General features: G+C 35.6%; 1 protein-coding gene across 1 annotated transcript; it reads right to left on the bottom strand.

Annotated features, from left to right (window-relative positions):
* Positions 1-15942: 15942 nt before the first annotated feature.
* On the bottom strand, positions 15943-17815 carry LOC132315094 (zeatin O-glucosyltransferase-like). The gene has a single exon (XM_059813851.1). The coding sequence runs from the start codon at positions 17529-17531 to the stop codon at positions 16086-16088; it is 1446 nt and encodes a 481-aa protein (XP_059669834.1). The 5' UTR covers positions 17532-17815; the 3' UTR covers positions 15943-16085.
* Positions 17816-17867: the final 52 nt, after the last annotated feature.

Here is a 17867-nt window from a genome sequence, read left to right on the forward strand (position 1 = left end):
CCAATGGTGTATAAATATTAAGAGGTTGGTCACATAACTGAGTCGTCATACCAGATAAGATAACAAAAGTTCTAGACACAAAAGAATGTGATGCACCAGTGTCAAACAGTATACGAGCAGTTCTACCATGTATAGAAAACATACCCTCAATAGCCTGAGGAGCCTGCGCATTATGTGGCATGAAGTTATAAACTCTGCCATGATGCAACTGCTGTGGAGGTTGTCCCGGAGGGAATAGTGGTGCTGGAAGTGCCGGAACATTTTGAACTTGCCCACGTGGCATCGGTGGGGCCGGTAGAGGTAACGGCTGATTAGGTCTCGGCTGCCCATACTGTCCCTGCTTAGCTTTGGGACACATCTTGGCCGGATGCCCAATCTCTCTACAGTGATAACAACGTCCCGTAAAAGGACCTGCCTGCCTTCTCTGTTGATTTCCCGACCACTGTTCCTGTCCGGTCTGAGGTATCCTACCTTGTCTACCCTGATTAGGGACTCCATCCCTCTGCACATCTAGGTTTCCTTTGTTTTTCTTCCAAGGTTGATGTCCTTGAAATCTGCCCCGATCATTGGACTTGGTACCACTGCTGCTTCCTTTCTCCACTGTCTGGTAGTCTCGGTTAGTCCGCTTATCTCCCTTGGACTTCCGGTAATCACTCCTCATCTGGCAGTGCTGTAAGGCGGCATTAACCACCTGGATATAAGTAGTATATGCAGGACTACCTATGATCACCACTTTAATCGGCCATATCAACCCCTTCACAAAGCGGTCTCGCTTCTTTTCTTCCGTATTGACCTCCTCTGGTGCAAATAATGACAAATTAATGAACTTCTGTTCATACTCAGCCACAGTCATATCCTCCAGTTGCAGATCCAGAAATTCAGTCTTCATCGCTGATCTCACTGACATAGGAAAATACTTGTCGTCAAAGCGCGTCTGAAATTCAGCATAAGTTAATCTGGTCCTCTCTTTGACAGTAGTAATAGACTCCCACCACTGCAATGCATTGCTTATCAGCATAAACGTAGCTAGCATCTGTTTCTGCACTTCGGTACAGATTACCATCCGAAGATGACGCTCGCTCTCCTGTTTCCACTGATATGCTAACAAGACATCTGTGGACCCCGCAAATGTCGGTGGATTCCCTCTGATAAACGAGTGACGAGTTTTGTCCCATAACATTGGCTGTGCCACTGGTTCAGGAACAGGTACTATCGGAGGAGGTTGCTGGTTTCGTAGAGCAGATGCTACTCCTGCTGCCACAGCTCGTGCAATGATATCAGCAACTTGAGGGGAAAATTCCTGATTCTCATTTTGAGTTGGGGAAATACTGCGATGCTGGTTCGCATTCCTTGTCCCACGCCGAGACATCCTTCTTTTGAATTCAGAAAAATCTAACGTCAGTACATTATAATGGACCGACTAAAAGAATACAAAGAACCCTAATACTTAGGCTCTAATTATCAGAATACACAACGCGGAAGTATAGTAATCACAGATCCCTAAGACACTCGAACCTGGAATGCTCTGATACCAACTGTAACACCCCCACATTTTCCACGCATAAGTTGATCAGGCTTATACACGAAAAACGAGGGATATCAAAAACAATTGGCAATATACAAGCATGGAATACAAAATGATGATAATAAAAGAATTTAGACAAGAAAGGAACACTAAATAATACAACATCCATCCATCCTTTATTTAATACAGTACTTCATTACAACTTGGAAATCCTATGTCAAGGATCCCTAAATATAACCCTGAGAGTTCAACGTCAAAAGTAAATAAAAACTGAAACTGAAGTAATACATAAAACTTCTACCCTGAACTGGATTGTAAGAGTAGATGAGTTCGGATGGTGGTACCACACTGCTAACCTCAACCTTGGAACGGGTACTGACCGTATCCTGAAATAACAACAATGGTGGGTCAACCCCACGAGCAAGTCCTCTCTACTATGACCCAAATCAGAGAATCAAATAAATTAATCATTATAAATCGGTTGAGTACTATATCTATATACATCCTAAGGGAACTATCCCATGTATAACATGACCTCAACCAGAATAGACGGTGATCACTTAGACTCACACTAGGTGGTTAAGTGTCGCCTTTCCCTACCCGGGAAATCAGCTATTATACATGGTGCACGGTACTGACAACACAGACTATAACGAACTACACAGTGATAACACCTCTCAAAGTACTGATGAATATACTGAGTATATCAATTAGGCAACACATGCCAACAATATTAATAAATATACCGAGTATGTCGATTAGGCAACACATGCCAATAATATTAAACCACATACCCCGACAGCCACACATCTGTCTATCGCAACGAATGCATAGGGTATAAATGAGTCTAAACTTATTAGCCAGCTCACATGGTTCTATATGGCAACTCATCCATATAATATAAATGTGACATAATTAAACAGTCCATTTATTTCCTGAAATGCACACAGCATAATAATCATGGTTTGTATATCATTAACAACATAAATAATCCTGCAATGTATAACGGACAATTTATTTGAATTAAAACCATGTAATCATTTAATTTTAACATTAATGATTTAATACTGTTTAATAAAATAATAACACAATTAATGATTAACAATGTCATTAAATTAACTACATCCGTTTAACGGTGATCTGTATTGAAAACGATACAATTAATATTTAAAAATATTAATCGGTCATAATAATAACTAACGGTTAATAAAATAATAATTTAATGTCCCGTTAAACCCGTAAGTACCAACCATAGGCCTAAAAGTGCAAGTTTAAGGTTCTGGAAATTACAAAACAGGCCCTAGGGGTATTCTGGTAATTTCCAGCAGCTGACCGGCCCTTCACGCGCCGCCCTAAGCTTCCCCACGCGCAGCCCTATGTTTTCCACTCTCTCACGCGCTCACACGCGCCTCCACGCACGTCTGGCATCAGCCACGAGCGCGCACGCGCTCCCACGCGCGTCTGGAGAGTTCCACGCGCGCGCACGCGCTCCCACGCGCGCGTTGATGGCTTCCTGCTGACGTGGCGTCCTCCGGTTGGTTGGCTGCATCACCTTTCCTACATGCGCGCCACACCGGATCAATCCACCTATGCTCCTTTCATCCTACGGCTGATGATTAGCGCGCACCATCATATGGTGTCCCGCGCTACACCAAATCAATCTAAGGATTCACAACCCATCTAACGGCTGCTGATCCATGCGCATGCTTGTTACAATACACCGCAACACACCAGATAACTCCGGTCACCTTCCTCACTGCCGGTGGCCGGAAAACTCGCCGGAGTCTCGCCGGAAATTACAGAAAATGCCCGAAAAATTCCTAAAAATTCTAAAAAAATCCCTAATGCCTTAAGGAAATATTTTTAGATATTTTGAACATCATAGGATAATAACTAATTATATACCATCCTAAATAATTAAAAATTCATTAATTTAATAAACTAAAAAAAAAATCATTTAATAAAATTTAAGCATGCTCTCAATGCCCCATCATAATCTAAATAATTTAAACAATTAATTTATGGATTCAAAGGGGAAAAATAGATAATAACTTGCCTTTTTGGATTTAAAATAAATCCGCCGGTTGCGCGTAGTCGGGTAAATTCCCTACACCGGTCCAAGCTCCTTTCTTTCTCTCTCTTCCTTTCCACACTCTTACAATGGCTCACTAGAATTTATAATTTGTGTTTAACTCCCTTTCCTTCCTTCTAAGGTAGGCTAGCTAATTTATATACAAATTATATAATATAAATATTACAAATATCTAATTTTTACATTTACTAACCACCTTCCCAACCATATGGCTTCAATTCTACTCATAAACATTGATGAAATCCTATCCTAATCTCTAATTTCATCATGACATTGGTTTAATACTATTATTATTATTATAACTATTATTATTATTAATAAACTTTTATAATTATTATTATTATATTATTATTATTATTATATACAAATTAAATACTTTAATTAAATTATAATAATTAATCTAAAACATAACCAATAAAAATTTCAAAACTAATCATTATACTATATAGAACATAAATCAATATTACATGCACAAATAAATAAAATTAATTAACCTAACACAAAATTAATTTAAATACACTCTTTAAAATTACGGGGTATTACACCTAGGGTTTTTAAAATTATATTACGACATAGTAAGATAAAGGAAACAAAGAAAGAAAGAGCAAACAGAGAGGTTCATCAGAAAACTTCGGAAGAACCGTCGGTGTAAGGCAAGTTTCATATCTAACTCAATCCCTTAGGCTTCGTATTCTTTGCATCACTAATTTAGTTCCAGGAAGTAATAACGTTAAATTAATATGGTTGCACAATTAGTTGTTTCAAAACAGCCTGTTTTCATGTCTGTGTTTTTCATTCGTGTGTAAACTGTTTTTGCTTGTTCTTGTTTTGGATGAATTTTGATTAACAACTAATGAATTTAAATAACTTTAGAGCACCTTCGGACATAGTTTTAACCAAAAGAAAAGTTGGTTTGGAGGAACAAAGTAGTCTAATACTGCCGGAGTGGAAGGAGACGACGAACAGAGGAGGAACTGAATCACCAAAACGCAGAGCAGGCTCCACCATGGGTGGACCCGGCTCTAAGATTAAGTGGAGGGGGCTCCACCATAGGTGGAGGCGGCTCCACCATCATTGGAGGCGGCTCCACTTTGTGTGGAGCCGGCTCCTCCAAGGAATTTCAGTTTTTATTTTTTTTATGTGATTTTCTTGCGAACTTAGGCTACTGTATTTGGAATTTTGAGGTTCCAGAATGTTTTAGGAATGGTTCTAGGGGTATTTTGTAATGAATAAACCCTTGATAAATTCTAAGAAGCCATGGTAACTCATAATATATCATAAGAGGCTGAAACAGGGTCACATCTGAAACTCTTAGAGGTTTACTTTGATGGGGATGATCAAAATTGCTTAGATTTGAATTAGTAATTTTAACTTGGAATTTTTATATTTATATCATATAACAGTGGCAAGATTAAGCATGTCCAATAATAATTTCTGTTGTGCTTAATAAGAAGTTAGTTAATGATTACAAATTAGTGTTTATATCAACTTACGGATATAGTGGTAGTTACAGTAAGCATTTAATTCTAATGTTATTATTAATGTTATTATACTTATTGTGGGTTGCTGGATGATTATATTTATTCTCTGCACCTTAAAATTTGTTAGAGAATCATATACTGGATGTATTTAACAAGCATGTTATTTAAACGTTCTTGTTGTACTTAGACTGGATATGCTGGTATTTACTGTCGTTTATATTGACAACACTGGATGGATGGATTGTATGCACCGGTATGGGACAGTGTCATACTAGGGGGATTAGCTCAAAAATGCTAAGTCCTACCTACAATGGATTAAAGGATGGATTAACTACAAAAGTTAAGTCCTACCTGTATTTTGGTGTCAGATCACTAAATGGTTGAGTGACACTTTTGGTTGGAACGGATTTTAAATATATTTTTATGGTGCCACGATATGAGCCTGAGTCTCAGAGTCGTTGGTTAGGGAGCGTATATGCATTGGGATGCATAGCTGGCTACGATGGTTGGAGGTGTACCCTATTTAGGTTAGGTACACATGCTCACTTTGTGTATGTTTTAGCATGTTACCTCTACTCAGGTTGAGATCGGCCTGTAGGCCAGTGAGAGCCCTTTAATGTGATTATATATATATATATATATATATATATATATATATATATATATATATATATATATATATATCTACGAACTATTTAGTTATTATTGGATTGGTTAGGATGTACATGCGTATCGGGCCTCTGTTTGGGTTGTAGTAGTATAGAACTTGCTCGTGGGCCTGACCCACTTCTATTTTTCAGGTACACGACAGTTCCAGACTTAGACGTATCCGTGCTGAGCAGAGGTTTTTATTCACTCTACCGACGATGTAGGACTTCTCTTCATAGCTTACTGCTGGATGTCTTATCAGTCATTTTTATTACTGTTTGGATTATTATTAGGGGTCCACTAGAGTTGGATTCCTGAGTTGTTAAGAGATTCAAGGTTTTGAATTTTAAGTATTTAATTATAAAGGATTATGTTTTAGATTTCTTCCAGCTTTTAAATTTTATTTCTTACTTCAATTTTGTATTCTGTGTTCGTTATACAATACTTTAATTGTTTGATATCCATCGGGTTTGGGCCTGGGCCTGATCAACCTGTGTCTCGGATCAGAGAGGTATCATAATTGCCGACCACCACTCTAATAAAGTGAATATAAATAAACCTGCGAATTGTTCAAGACAATATTTGCCAAGTTTGATAAGGAGAATTCTTTTGGCAGATCTATTAGAGAAACATTAGAAGATCCAGGAGAAGGAAATGTTTTGGATTTGTTTGATCGGCAAGCACGGCTCCTAGCAGGAATTTCTCCGGCCACTGCGTATCGCTATCCTATCAATTCGTACACGTTGTGGCGAAGGCGAAAAATTTCTCCTCGAGCTCCTCCAAGTTCTCGGAAGAGAGTGGTTATGAGATCGAACTCGAATTGGGGTCGGGGTTGAAGAGATGATGGGTTTTCTTTGGTAAGGCCATCATTTGAGTCTTTGAGTTCCGACGTACTCCATCTTCAATGGTTTATTGTTCACCGAAGAATTGCCCACTATTTATGGGGGTAAGAGCTCAGCCAAACAGCCAATAAAAACAATGTACGTTTTGGGTTTATGAAAATAGTGACTGTCCTTTAAAGTAATTTCAAATTTATTGTAAAGAAAATCTTAGGGGGCATTTATATATTTTTGCCCCTCCCAATTTATTTACCTGACAAAAAGTCTTTCTTTGCTCACTTTACATACTGACACGAAGGATGTTATTTGCACACTTTTAGGAGTTTTATGCACTTCACCCAATAATATAATAATTGACAACCATATATAAGTTGGTCAATAACACCCTTAGGTTTGATAAAATTAACAAACACACTCCAAACTTCCAACCATCACATATATACCATGAATTGATATTATTATCTATTTGAATTATGCAATTATCTTTTTAAACTTTAAAAAAAAAAAAATGAAAGTAAAAATAAGAAAGTTAATTGAGCCTAATAACGTAGGCTTGTTACGCATTAAAATAGGGATAAAGTGCATTTAACCCGCCTAAACTATCAATGAATTGCACAAAACCCCCCCTGAATTAAATACCGCCCCCTTGAACTATCAAAAATGTGCATTTAAGACCATCTCCAATGCAAAATGTCATTTTTGCATACCAAATCTATATTTTGAGAGGAGGTAATGTCAAAACGGTATATTTTAGTAACTCTGCTCCAATGGTACATTTTATCCAAAATGCTATTTTTTAACACAACCACCATTTTTTTCCAACTACTACTCCAACTACCATTTTCAACTACCAATTTTCAATAACCATTTTTTTTTTTTTTATTATGAGTGTTTGTATTTTATTTAACTTATTTGCCTGTTTAAAAATAAAAAAAAAAATTTAATTATCAAATTCAATGTAAAAGATAAGAATGTAAATTATATAAAAATAAATGTAAACTCGTCATTTACATAACAGGCAAACCCTATCAAAAATCATTTCAGCCTCCCCAATCGCCTCAATCTCCATTCTCATTCTTGACCCTAAACTTGCCCCATCTTTCTCTCTTTCCAACTGCAAACTACAAAATCTGCAAGAATCAGAAACTCTTTCTGCAACTGCTAACTTATGTGTATGGGTTTTGTTTTAATTTTTTTTCTAAATCAACTAATCAAGGTCTATAATTCTTATTTTGCAAACTAAATCCTATTTGGTGAAAATTTTTATGATCTTTTATATAGATATATTTACAATATAAAGTGTATATGTGATGACCCTGTGGGCGGGTGTGCCATGGGCGGGTGCGAGAGACACTGTTAGGTTACCACACTGGCGAGCTACGGGTGCACAGTCCCACATCGCCTGGGTAGAGGAAAGGTGAAGTGTTTATATGTAAGTGTGTCATCTCCAATTGATACGAGGCCTTTTGGGGTGAAACCCAAGAGCAAAATTGTGCGAGCTCAGGCCCAAAGCGGATAATATCATACCATGTGGTGGAGTGGGTCATTACAAATGGTATCAGAGCCTAACCCAGCCAGAAGTATGCCGACGGGGAAGTCGGGCCTCCAAAGGGGGTGGATTGTGATGACCCTGTGGGCGGGTATGCCGTGGGTGGGTGTGAGAGACACTGTTAGGCTACCACACTGGCGAGCTATGGGTGCACAATCCCACATCATCTAGGTAGAGGAAAGGTGAAGTGCTTATATATTAGTGTGTCATCTCCAATTGGTATGAGGCCTTTTAGGGTAAAGCTCAAGAGCAAAACCGTGCGGGCTCAGACCCAAAGCGGACAATATCATATTATGTGATGGAGTGAGTCATTACTACAAAATCTACAAAAATCAGAATTTCAAACCCACATCAGCATATCATTTAAGATTGTTCAAAAAATCAAAACCCATATCTTTCAGTTTCCATCGCCCGCTATTCCAATTCGGGTGCGTCGTTCGCAAGCTTCAGCTACTGTCTCTCAACTCTCAAGCTTGCTCCCCTCTTTCTCTGCAACTGCTAACTTGTACATATGGGTTTTGTTTTAATTTTTTTTCTAAATCAACTAATCAAGGTCTGTAATTCTTGTTTTGCAAACTAAATCTTATTTGGTGAAAATTTTTATGATCTTATATATATATTTACAATATAAAGTTTGTATATATATATATCTGAAACCCCCCCTCCCCCTCTCTCTCTGTCGTTCTCTTTTATTTCTAAAATAGCAGTAGCTATTTGTTGTGTCATATTTGGCATTAGATTTAGCAATGTTAAAAATTGATAGCCCATATAGCACACCATTGAAGAGCCTATTTTACACATTTGGCACTAGATTTAGCAAAGTTAAAAATTGACAGTCCATATAGCACACCATTGGAGAGCCCATTTTAAGCTCACCTACTATATTTTGAAAATGACAACGCATATAGCACATCAAATAGCATTGACCAGACATACAAATTGACTATTTTGCCCCTATACAAAATGACTTTGTATCATGCTTATGGAGTTATGGGTATAAAAACAAATAATCTTCTCTGCCAATTAGATTTTGCTAATTTATCCCATCTTTGTCATCTATTCTCATCATCTCCAACACACTGCAATTCCATCTCTGCAATCCCTTTGTGAGAAAGTGTGAGACAAATAATATGAAAAATTTATATTCAAAGCACCTCAAACACATAAAGAACAAATAATTCATCCACCCAAAACAAAATTCAAGAGAGAAAAATCTCAAGGCCCAAATTTGTAAACATTGATTTCTCCTGAGGGATCAATTCTTAAAAAAAAAAAAATTCTTTAAGATGCCTTTGCTTTTGAAACTTTGCTAGCTCTTGCGAGACTTGCGTCTTCATATTTGCAACACCTCAAACACATAATACACAAATAATTTATCCACTCAAAAGTCTCAAGACAAAATATAAGAAAAATAAAAATATATATATACACATATAGATATATATTTATATACACACACGCACAGGCAAAGAGAGAGAGAGAGATCCCAGGCCTTGGATTTGCGGACATTAATTTTTCAAATGGTTCAAAACAGATTTGTGGACATCGATTATGCTTAAGAGAGTATTACACGAGCTCCTCATCGGTGTGGCGGAATCAGAAATCAAGAGCAACTGATATTGTCGACGGCGGATTAACTGCTACATATTTATGATCCATAATCAGACAAAGCTACAGAATTAAAGACTGCGTCTGTCATTGTTGAAAGGGTCGCAAAGACCTGGTTACAGAGAATTAAGATAGAGATGGAGATGGCGATGGCAATGGCGATATCGATGGCAAATTTGGTGGGTCAATTTGGGGTTTTAATTAGGTTTTTATTTATGATTTCACACTAAAGTAATTAGGGCAATTGTCTTATTAAAATTACAAATCTTAGTTTATCGAAAAAAGAAACGGAACAGTGACACCTGGCTATTTTTTGAAAAAAAAAAAAAGAAAAAAAGAAAAAGAAAAAGAAGAAGTTCAGGAGGATTATTGTAACAATAAAAGTTTAGGAAGTTTTTTTTTGGGAGAGAGTAAAGATCAAGGTTTTTTTTGCACTCTACACTTAAAATAATTGAATGTTAAATGATGCAGATTCAACCCATACACCATGAATTTGATAGCAATCAACTACCATATTGTTAAGAAACAAAAAATTTAATAAAGCTAAAGATACAACATGTCAAACAACTATTCAATTTTTTATACAAACGAAATTGCTCATATGAATCGAAATTACAATCTCAAAGATATCTATCCAAAAATCAAACAAAGAGGAAAAGGGGTATCATATTGGGATTAATTTATTTTATTTTATTTTGAAATGAATTGTTTGATTTAATTGGGATTAATTGTTTTTATTTTATTTAAATTGAGTGCTTAAATTAATTATCTTATTTTAATTAAATTATACTTCGTGATTGATATAATGATTGTTGTGTGTGTGTTTGATTATTGATTGAATTATTGATGTGTTGATTTTATTGATATGGTATAACTTGATTGTAATTTCTTGTTTTGTTTATGTTCTTTATGTAATTAGTTATTTTAATTTAAGTGTTTATTTAATTATTTAGTTTATTTAAATTAATTAGATTTGGGCTTAAGAGAAATTGGACTAAAAGATGTGGTATTGGGCTTGTATGAAGCATTATTGGGTTAATTAATAAAGGCACATGGTTATTTAATTATTTAAATGATCATTTTTGTATTAATTATAAATATATATAAATATAATTAATTAATAATTGTTATGGAAAGAGATATATATGGATATATATTTATATATATATATATATATATATATATTATTTAAAGATTATTATTTATTTTTTTTAATTGGTAGTCATACTAGGAATAGGATTAAGGTAATGTGTATAAATATACACATAAGGTTTTATTATTAAAAGTTTATCCGTTAGAAAAATAAAAGAGGCAGAGAGAGAAAATGAGAAGGCTGACAAAGAAGAGGCCAGATCAGAGAAAGAGGACATCGGATTTGGAAGAAACGATCAATGCTTGAATAATTGGTTTTGTTTCGAAACCTTTAGGCGAGTTTTCTCTATTTTTCCTCTTAGAACCCATAAGTGTTTCACCTTGATTAAATCAGGATTTAATTGGAATAGTTAAAAGCATGAATTATTATTATTTAATATTTATGAGTTTTAAGGTTTAATTGTAATATATAGGTGTTGTGTATATTTTAAATCAATTTATAGGTTGATTTATGATTTTCGGAATTTCTCATATTCTTCTGGTATTTTTCGGAATTTATTCGGTGTGGGCGTGTACATGGGAAGATGGTGTACCCGCCAATCAGGGCCATTGGATTAGTTGAACTTATGTGGATTGATACGATGCATTGCGGCACATGGAATGATGGTACACATGCTGATCTGGACCAGTAGATTATTTGATCTTAAGTGGAATAATCCGATGCATTGCGGCACATGATAAGATGTTACACACGCTAATATAGGCTATTGGATTAATTTAATATAAGTAGAATGATTCGGTGCATTGCGGCGTATGGAAAAGGGTACGCATGTGCATCTGGACCGTAGATGTGGTCTAATCAACATAGAAATAATTTGGTGTGGGCGAGCTCACAGCAACTGAAAGGCTCCAGCCAATCAAAACGCGCAATACATATGGAGACTTGGATCCGGTGCGTGCAAGTGCGTGGAAAGCGCATGGGCGCGCGTGTTGATCCATGTTTGCCTATTTTGTGACATGAAATTGAAACGATCACAACTAAGTCATTTTAAATCAAAATTGGGTCATCTTTTGCTCAAATTCAAGGATTTTTCGTCCTCTTTCCGATGGTACCAATTTCATTATCAGATTCCCATCCTACTATGAGATATTTATGTTTTAATGAGATGGTGTCGGAAAACTATTTAAAGCGAGATGGATTATTTAGGGAAAACTATTTCTGACATATTTAGCATCATTTAATTTGTGTAAATATAATAAATTAATAATTTTTATGGAAGGAAGTGTATATATATATATATATATAATTATTTATTTATGTATATATATAGTTTAATTCATTTATGAGTTGTATAGAATGATGTATATATATATATATGTATATATGATTTTAAATAATTAAGGATTATTAAGGAATGTGTTAAACACACACACACACACACACACATATATATATATATATTAAATAATATGTGTGTATATGTATATTTATTTAAGATAATTAAATCATTATTCTTATTTGGTATATCTGGATTAGGCTGGTTATTAATTAATGATATGCTTATTATATATATAAGATGTCTATGTATGATTTGACTTATTGATTAAGTTTAAGGTTGGTACATGGTTGAATCGTAGACATGGATGAGTTGCCGAAGGCTTAAATATACAGCCTTATTATTTGTATGAATAAAATACATACATAGGAAGCATGGATGAATTGCTAGTTTAAAAGTATAAATATTTATACTTGAGGAGGCATGGTTGAATTGTCAATATACAAACAAATATATTTAAGGAGGTATGTTTGAGTTGCCAGTATATAAATAAATATATTTATAATAGTATAGTAGAATTGCCAATGCATAATTAAATTGTTATGTGTTAGATGATTAAAATTTCATCTATGGTTATTGTAGGTGTAGATTGGATTATGATTAAATATTCTTAAATTAGAATAATTTAAGTAAGTGTATTATTTTATATATATTAATAAAATAATGTTGGTAGACACATGGACGATTTGTCAAAACCTAGAAATTGGCTGTGTGATTTAAATAATTAAATCATTATTGGGTTTTGAATTAAATATAATATTCTTTAATTATATTGTTTAAATGTTTAATTAACTATCTAGGACGGTATTAAGGCTAAAGAACTTTTCTTTAAAAGAAACAGTAGATTGGTCTAGGAATGATTATTATTTAATCATTGTTAATGGTTTTGGAATTAATGAACTTAGTAATAGATGTGACTGTTGTATTATATATTATTATTTGTGTGTGTGTGTGTGTGTGTGTGCGCGTGTGTGTGATTGTATATTAAGGATAAAAGACTTTATTAGGATTGACTTTGGTCAGAAATGATATTTTTATTGGTTTTCAGAGGCCTGGTAGAGAGAACTTGCTCGTGGGTTTGACCCACTTATTTTTTATCTTTCAGGTATTAGAGGTTCAAGTCTCAAGATTGAAGATCCGCAACTTTAGAGGCTTATTTACCATCTACTCTTATTTATGTCAAAGTAGGATATTATTATTTTGACTTAAATTTTATTTATGGATTTCTGGATAGTGGATATTGGTTAAGGGGTCCTTCAATTATGGAATTCCCGAGTTGTAACATTTGGAGAATTATTATTTAATGGAATTATTATTTATTAGTTTTCTTTAGCGAGTCATTTATTCTTTTTAATTATTTTTGTAATCTATGCTTGTTTAAATACTTTAATTGTTTTGATATTCCCTGATTTTGTGCGCGGATTTAATCAACCCGTGTTCCGAAATTATGGGGTATCACATAAATCCAGCTTTCAAATTTTTTGATTACTAATAATCATCACTGGATTGCTGTCATATAAGATAAATTTGATATATCATTATGAATAAAGTTACAAGAAATTCAAAATAACAACCTAATGCTTATAATGATCGGAGTTTCAGCTTCTCGCGAACTGTCGGAATTTTTTTGGGGGGAATCTCTCCTTCTCAAAAATTTTAACTTCTCACCAGAATGTATGGTGATTTTTCCGACTAGATCTTATTTTGTTTGTTTCAGAACGAACCTTCTTTGAACAAGGAAATCCTTTTGCTTACTTGTACGTCCTCAGTTCAGCTTCTTCGCCGGATAATCTCACTTGCTCTGCTTCTTCACCCGATAATATGACTTGTTCTGCTTCTTCGCTGGATAATCTTGCTCTACTTCTTCTTGAAAATCTTTATGTTTATGTGTAAGAAAACTCTCTTGGTTGCTTTGCCTGGATGAGGTTGTGTTTTGATATTTCAAATTTTAGAGAGGAATTTCCTATTTGATATTTCAGATTCAGTATATATTGCAGAGTTTTAGGGGGAAGGCCAACTTTCCTTTTGGGGGAAAATTGAAAATTGAAACTCAAATACAGAAGTATGTATAAATTACATGTATGAGACAAAGTTTTAACCCATTTGTTAACTCAGCAATTTACCCATCATTGGACAGTTTCTAGTGAAAGGGCAATGGAGACGATTTTTTTCTGTTTAGATCCAATTAGTATAAAGGGGGTATCATGAATGGTTAAAAAATAGGGATTATAACATATCAATGGTACTAATGACTCGTATTTACCATTTGATGGAGTCAAAGTCTCATAATTTAAAAAAAAATATATATCAAAAAATACAATTTATCCTCATTGAAGTACAATTTTTAGACACATCGGTATCAGTTTTTGTACATGCAGGTACCACTTTTTGTTATTAGTAACATTTTTTGTGTTGCACAAAAAAATGGTACCTGATGCACAAAAAGTAATACCTATGTAATAAAAGTAGTACCTCTATGCCTAAAACAAAAGTGGTACCTGTAAGCTGATGCACAAAAAGTGGTACCTTCTTGCACAAAAAGTGGTAACTATGTGTCGAAAATGGTACCTCAACTTTCAAAAAAAAAAAGTGATACCTCGGTGAGGGTAAACTGTGTTTTTCTATATACACGTCAGCATTTTGGTCAACTTTAATTTTTTTTAAATTATGAGACTTTAATTCTATTAAATGATAAGTATAGATCATTAGTATCATTTATACGTAATAATTTTTATAAAAAATTAAATAAATTAGTATTGGGTATCAGTACAACAAATCAAATCAAAGAGAGTGCTATCCTAAATAATATATCCAAATTATTAAATCGAACAGAGGCAGATTGGGTTGGATAGACTTGAACGAGGTGGTTGTTAATCCCACAAAGACGCATACCAGTCATAGATTCTCCAAGCACATGACTTGACAGTAGTGTTTGGCTTTTATTATTGTTTCAATGCTTCACATTGTCCTCCACGTTGATCCATTATTTGCCCATATTAATTACATGCATGCCACTCAAGGATAAGCTATTTTCGAGTTTTGGTCTAATAACTCATGCTCGGCTCTTACCTTAGCCACTTTTGTGTATCACGTCGGAAGGGAAAGCAATGGTCGGGTCTTCAATTTTGATTGCTCTAGCTGCAACTTTGCCATCATTTTTTCATCTCCCGCTATTATTTCTGCTGTTGGTGGTGGTACCAGCTTAATTGGATCCTTATTTTGGGCCGTTACTTGTTTGCTCGCTCTATGGGGGCTTTGATAGTCTTGTTCGGCCTCTAATTAGGGCTTGGTTTGTTTTATGTTTGTTCACTCTGTTTACTTCTTTTTTATTTTTATTTTTATTTTCTAATTAATTCTCACACACCCTCTTTAAGAAATTGTTTGGAGTGAAACTTATACCTATGCTTCACGAGGATGATATACCAACTTGAGCGGGGTTTCTTTTAATACATGGTTTATTTACTGGGGAAAGAAAAACAAAAAAATCAGCTTAAGAGGGAGAGAGAAGCATAACATGAAACATTTGTACAATTTCAGCTCTTAAAATTATAATTTGATCTCAAAACTTTTGCTACTTGTGCAAGCAGAATCCATGATTCAATTTTTACTTAGCTGTATGGGGAAAGAACTGTGATTTGTCTTGTGTAATCTCGCTACAAAAATACAACAATAATAATGAATAAAACTCAACATATATATATATATATATATATTAATTTTTTCTTGAAAGATTAAGTAAACACACACTAAAAAGACTCAAATACTCAACAACCTCACGGGGGATCAAGCTAGGAGAACTTATACAAAACTCAACAGATTGACTTGCATTTTAATTGGTAGATATGTCTGCACAAGACCTCATTAATTGAAAGGAAAATTCTCAAAAGATATATATGATCATCTTGTGATTCTTATTATCTGGTGATATGGGAAATGAAAGAATCCAACTCCAATCGTGAAACCCCACCCTCCTCCACCGCCTGACGGACCTCCTGGCCCAACTCCACCGCCCTGTTTCTTATTTCATCTCCTTCTTTGGACCCCATCAATCTCTTCACAGCTGTTTCTATGGTCAATGAATCCACCAACTCATCTCTACGTGCCCAATCCTTAACCACTACACCAACCTTTAACACCTTAGTTATCAATACTGTGTTCTTGGGCTGGTCTGAATGCATAGGCCAGGCACCTATTGCCACTCCCATTGTTATGCTCTCCATGCACGAATTCCATCCACAGTGACTCATGAACCCACCTGTTGATGTGTGCCCCAACATCTCCAATTGTGGAGCCCATTCTCTCACTACAATTCCTTTCCCTTCCACTCTCTCTTCAAACCCTTTCGGCAGTACTTCAACTAATTTTCTCTCTCCAGCTCCTTCAAACACATCTCCTCTGTCGGCTTCTCTCAACACCCAAATGAACTTTTGTTCACTTCTTTCCAACCCCGTCGCCAGCTCTTTGATTTGTTCATCAGACAATGAAGTCGTCGTCCCAAACGAAACATAGATGACAGAGTTTTGAGGTTGCTTGTCGAGCCAGTCCAAACATGGATGGCATGATTTCTTGTTATGAGATACAGCAGTGACTGGATTGAAGGGTCCAAGTGCCCATTGCTTGTTGTTCTTGTTGGTTACTTCATTCGCGAGCAAGTCTAAATATGGACTTTCTATCACTCTGCATGTGTTGTAAAGACAGCCTGAGCTGATCTTGATGTGATCAAATTGAGTGCTGATGAATTTGATAAACTCTGAAGTGAAACATCCTTCATTGGAGGGAAGGTCTTTTAGTATATTAGCTTCAATCTCGAAAGGTCTTCCCATGGTTTCCCAACGGTGGAAGAAGAGGGCAAACGCGGAGACACTGTGAAAATTGTAGGACTCCGCGTTTGGTATGGAAGCCACATCTTGGACCACTGAAGCCATTAGAGAGTCATGGATTACGATAATTCTTCGAGTTTTGGGTGATAATTCTCTTAAAAGGTTCCTCACAGGCTCGCGAAGTTGTGATGATGCTTCGAATGATGGTTGGAGGTGTGAGGGGAATTTGATGGAGGCATTAGGGTTTGGAGGAGGAGAGAGAAATGAAGGGGTTGGGAAGTCATGGAAATGGACACTGGGGATGTCAGAAAGGTGGTTCCCAGAGTGGATGCGGAGCTTGGCTTGGAGGATGTGAGTGGCGGAGCTGACATAATGGACGGGTATGTTGTAGGATGCAATGAGGCGGGAGAGGTGGAGTAGTTGGTTGAGATGGCCTTGTGCCGGGAAGGGCACCATGACCACAACCACTTGGGAGTTTTCTAGGCCATGGTTTTGTTGGTGGTGGTGGTGGTGGTGGTGGTGGTGGTTGTGGGTGGCCATTTAGAGGATTGCTCTATGAGGTTTGGGCTTGTTGCTTTATAAACTTAAAAACTAGGGTTTTGTGGGAGATGAGTGTTGTGCTTATCTCTATGCCAAGTTGTCCTTCACTTTCTTTTTTTTCGGCAAGATTTGTCCTTAACTTTCACAATTGCACAAAAAAAAGGAAGTCACTTTTTCCTTTTATCCGAAAAAGACAAAGCCTCTTTTTCTATGTAACGGAAAAATCACTTTTACTGCTTCATTACTGCAAAGAAACGCAACCCAAAAAAATGCAGCATTTCAATGACAATTAATTGTCACTTTAATGCAACATATAATTGAACTTATAATTGACTG

This window comes from Cornus florida, unplaced genomic scaffold (assembly GCF_030987335.1).
Source record: "Cornus florida cultivar Cherokee Brave unplaced genomic scaffold, ASM3098733v1 CherokeeBrave_3.0.0_Hap2_Chr06, whole genome shotgun sequence".
Taxonomy (NCBI): domain Eukaryota; kingdom Viridiplantae; phylum Streptophyta; class Magnoliopsida; order Cornales; family Cornaceae; genus Cornus; species Cornus florida.

Coding starts and splice junctions, on each gene's coding strand:
- LOC132315094 (XM_059813851.1), bottom strand. CDS start 17,531: ATGGCCACCCACAACCACCACCACCACCACCACCACCACCACCAACAA.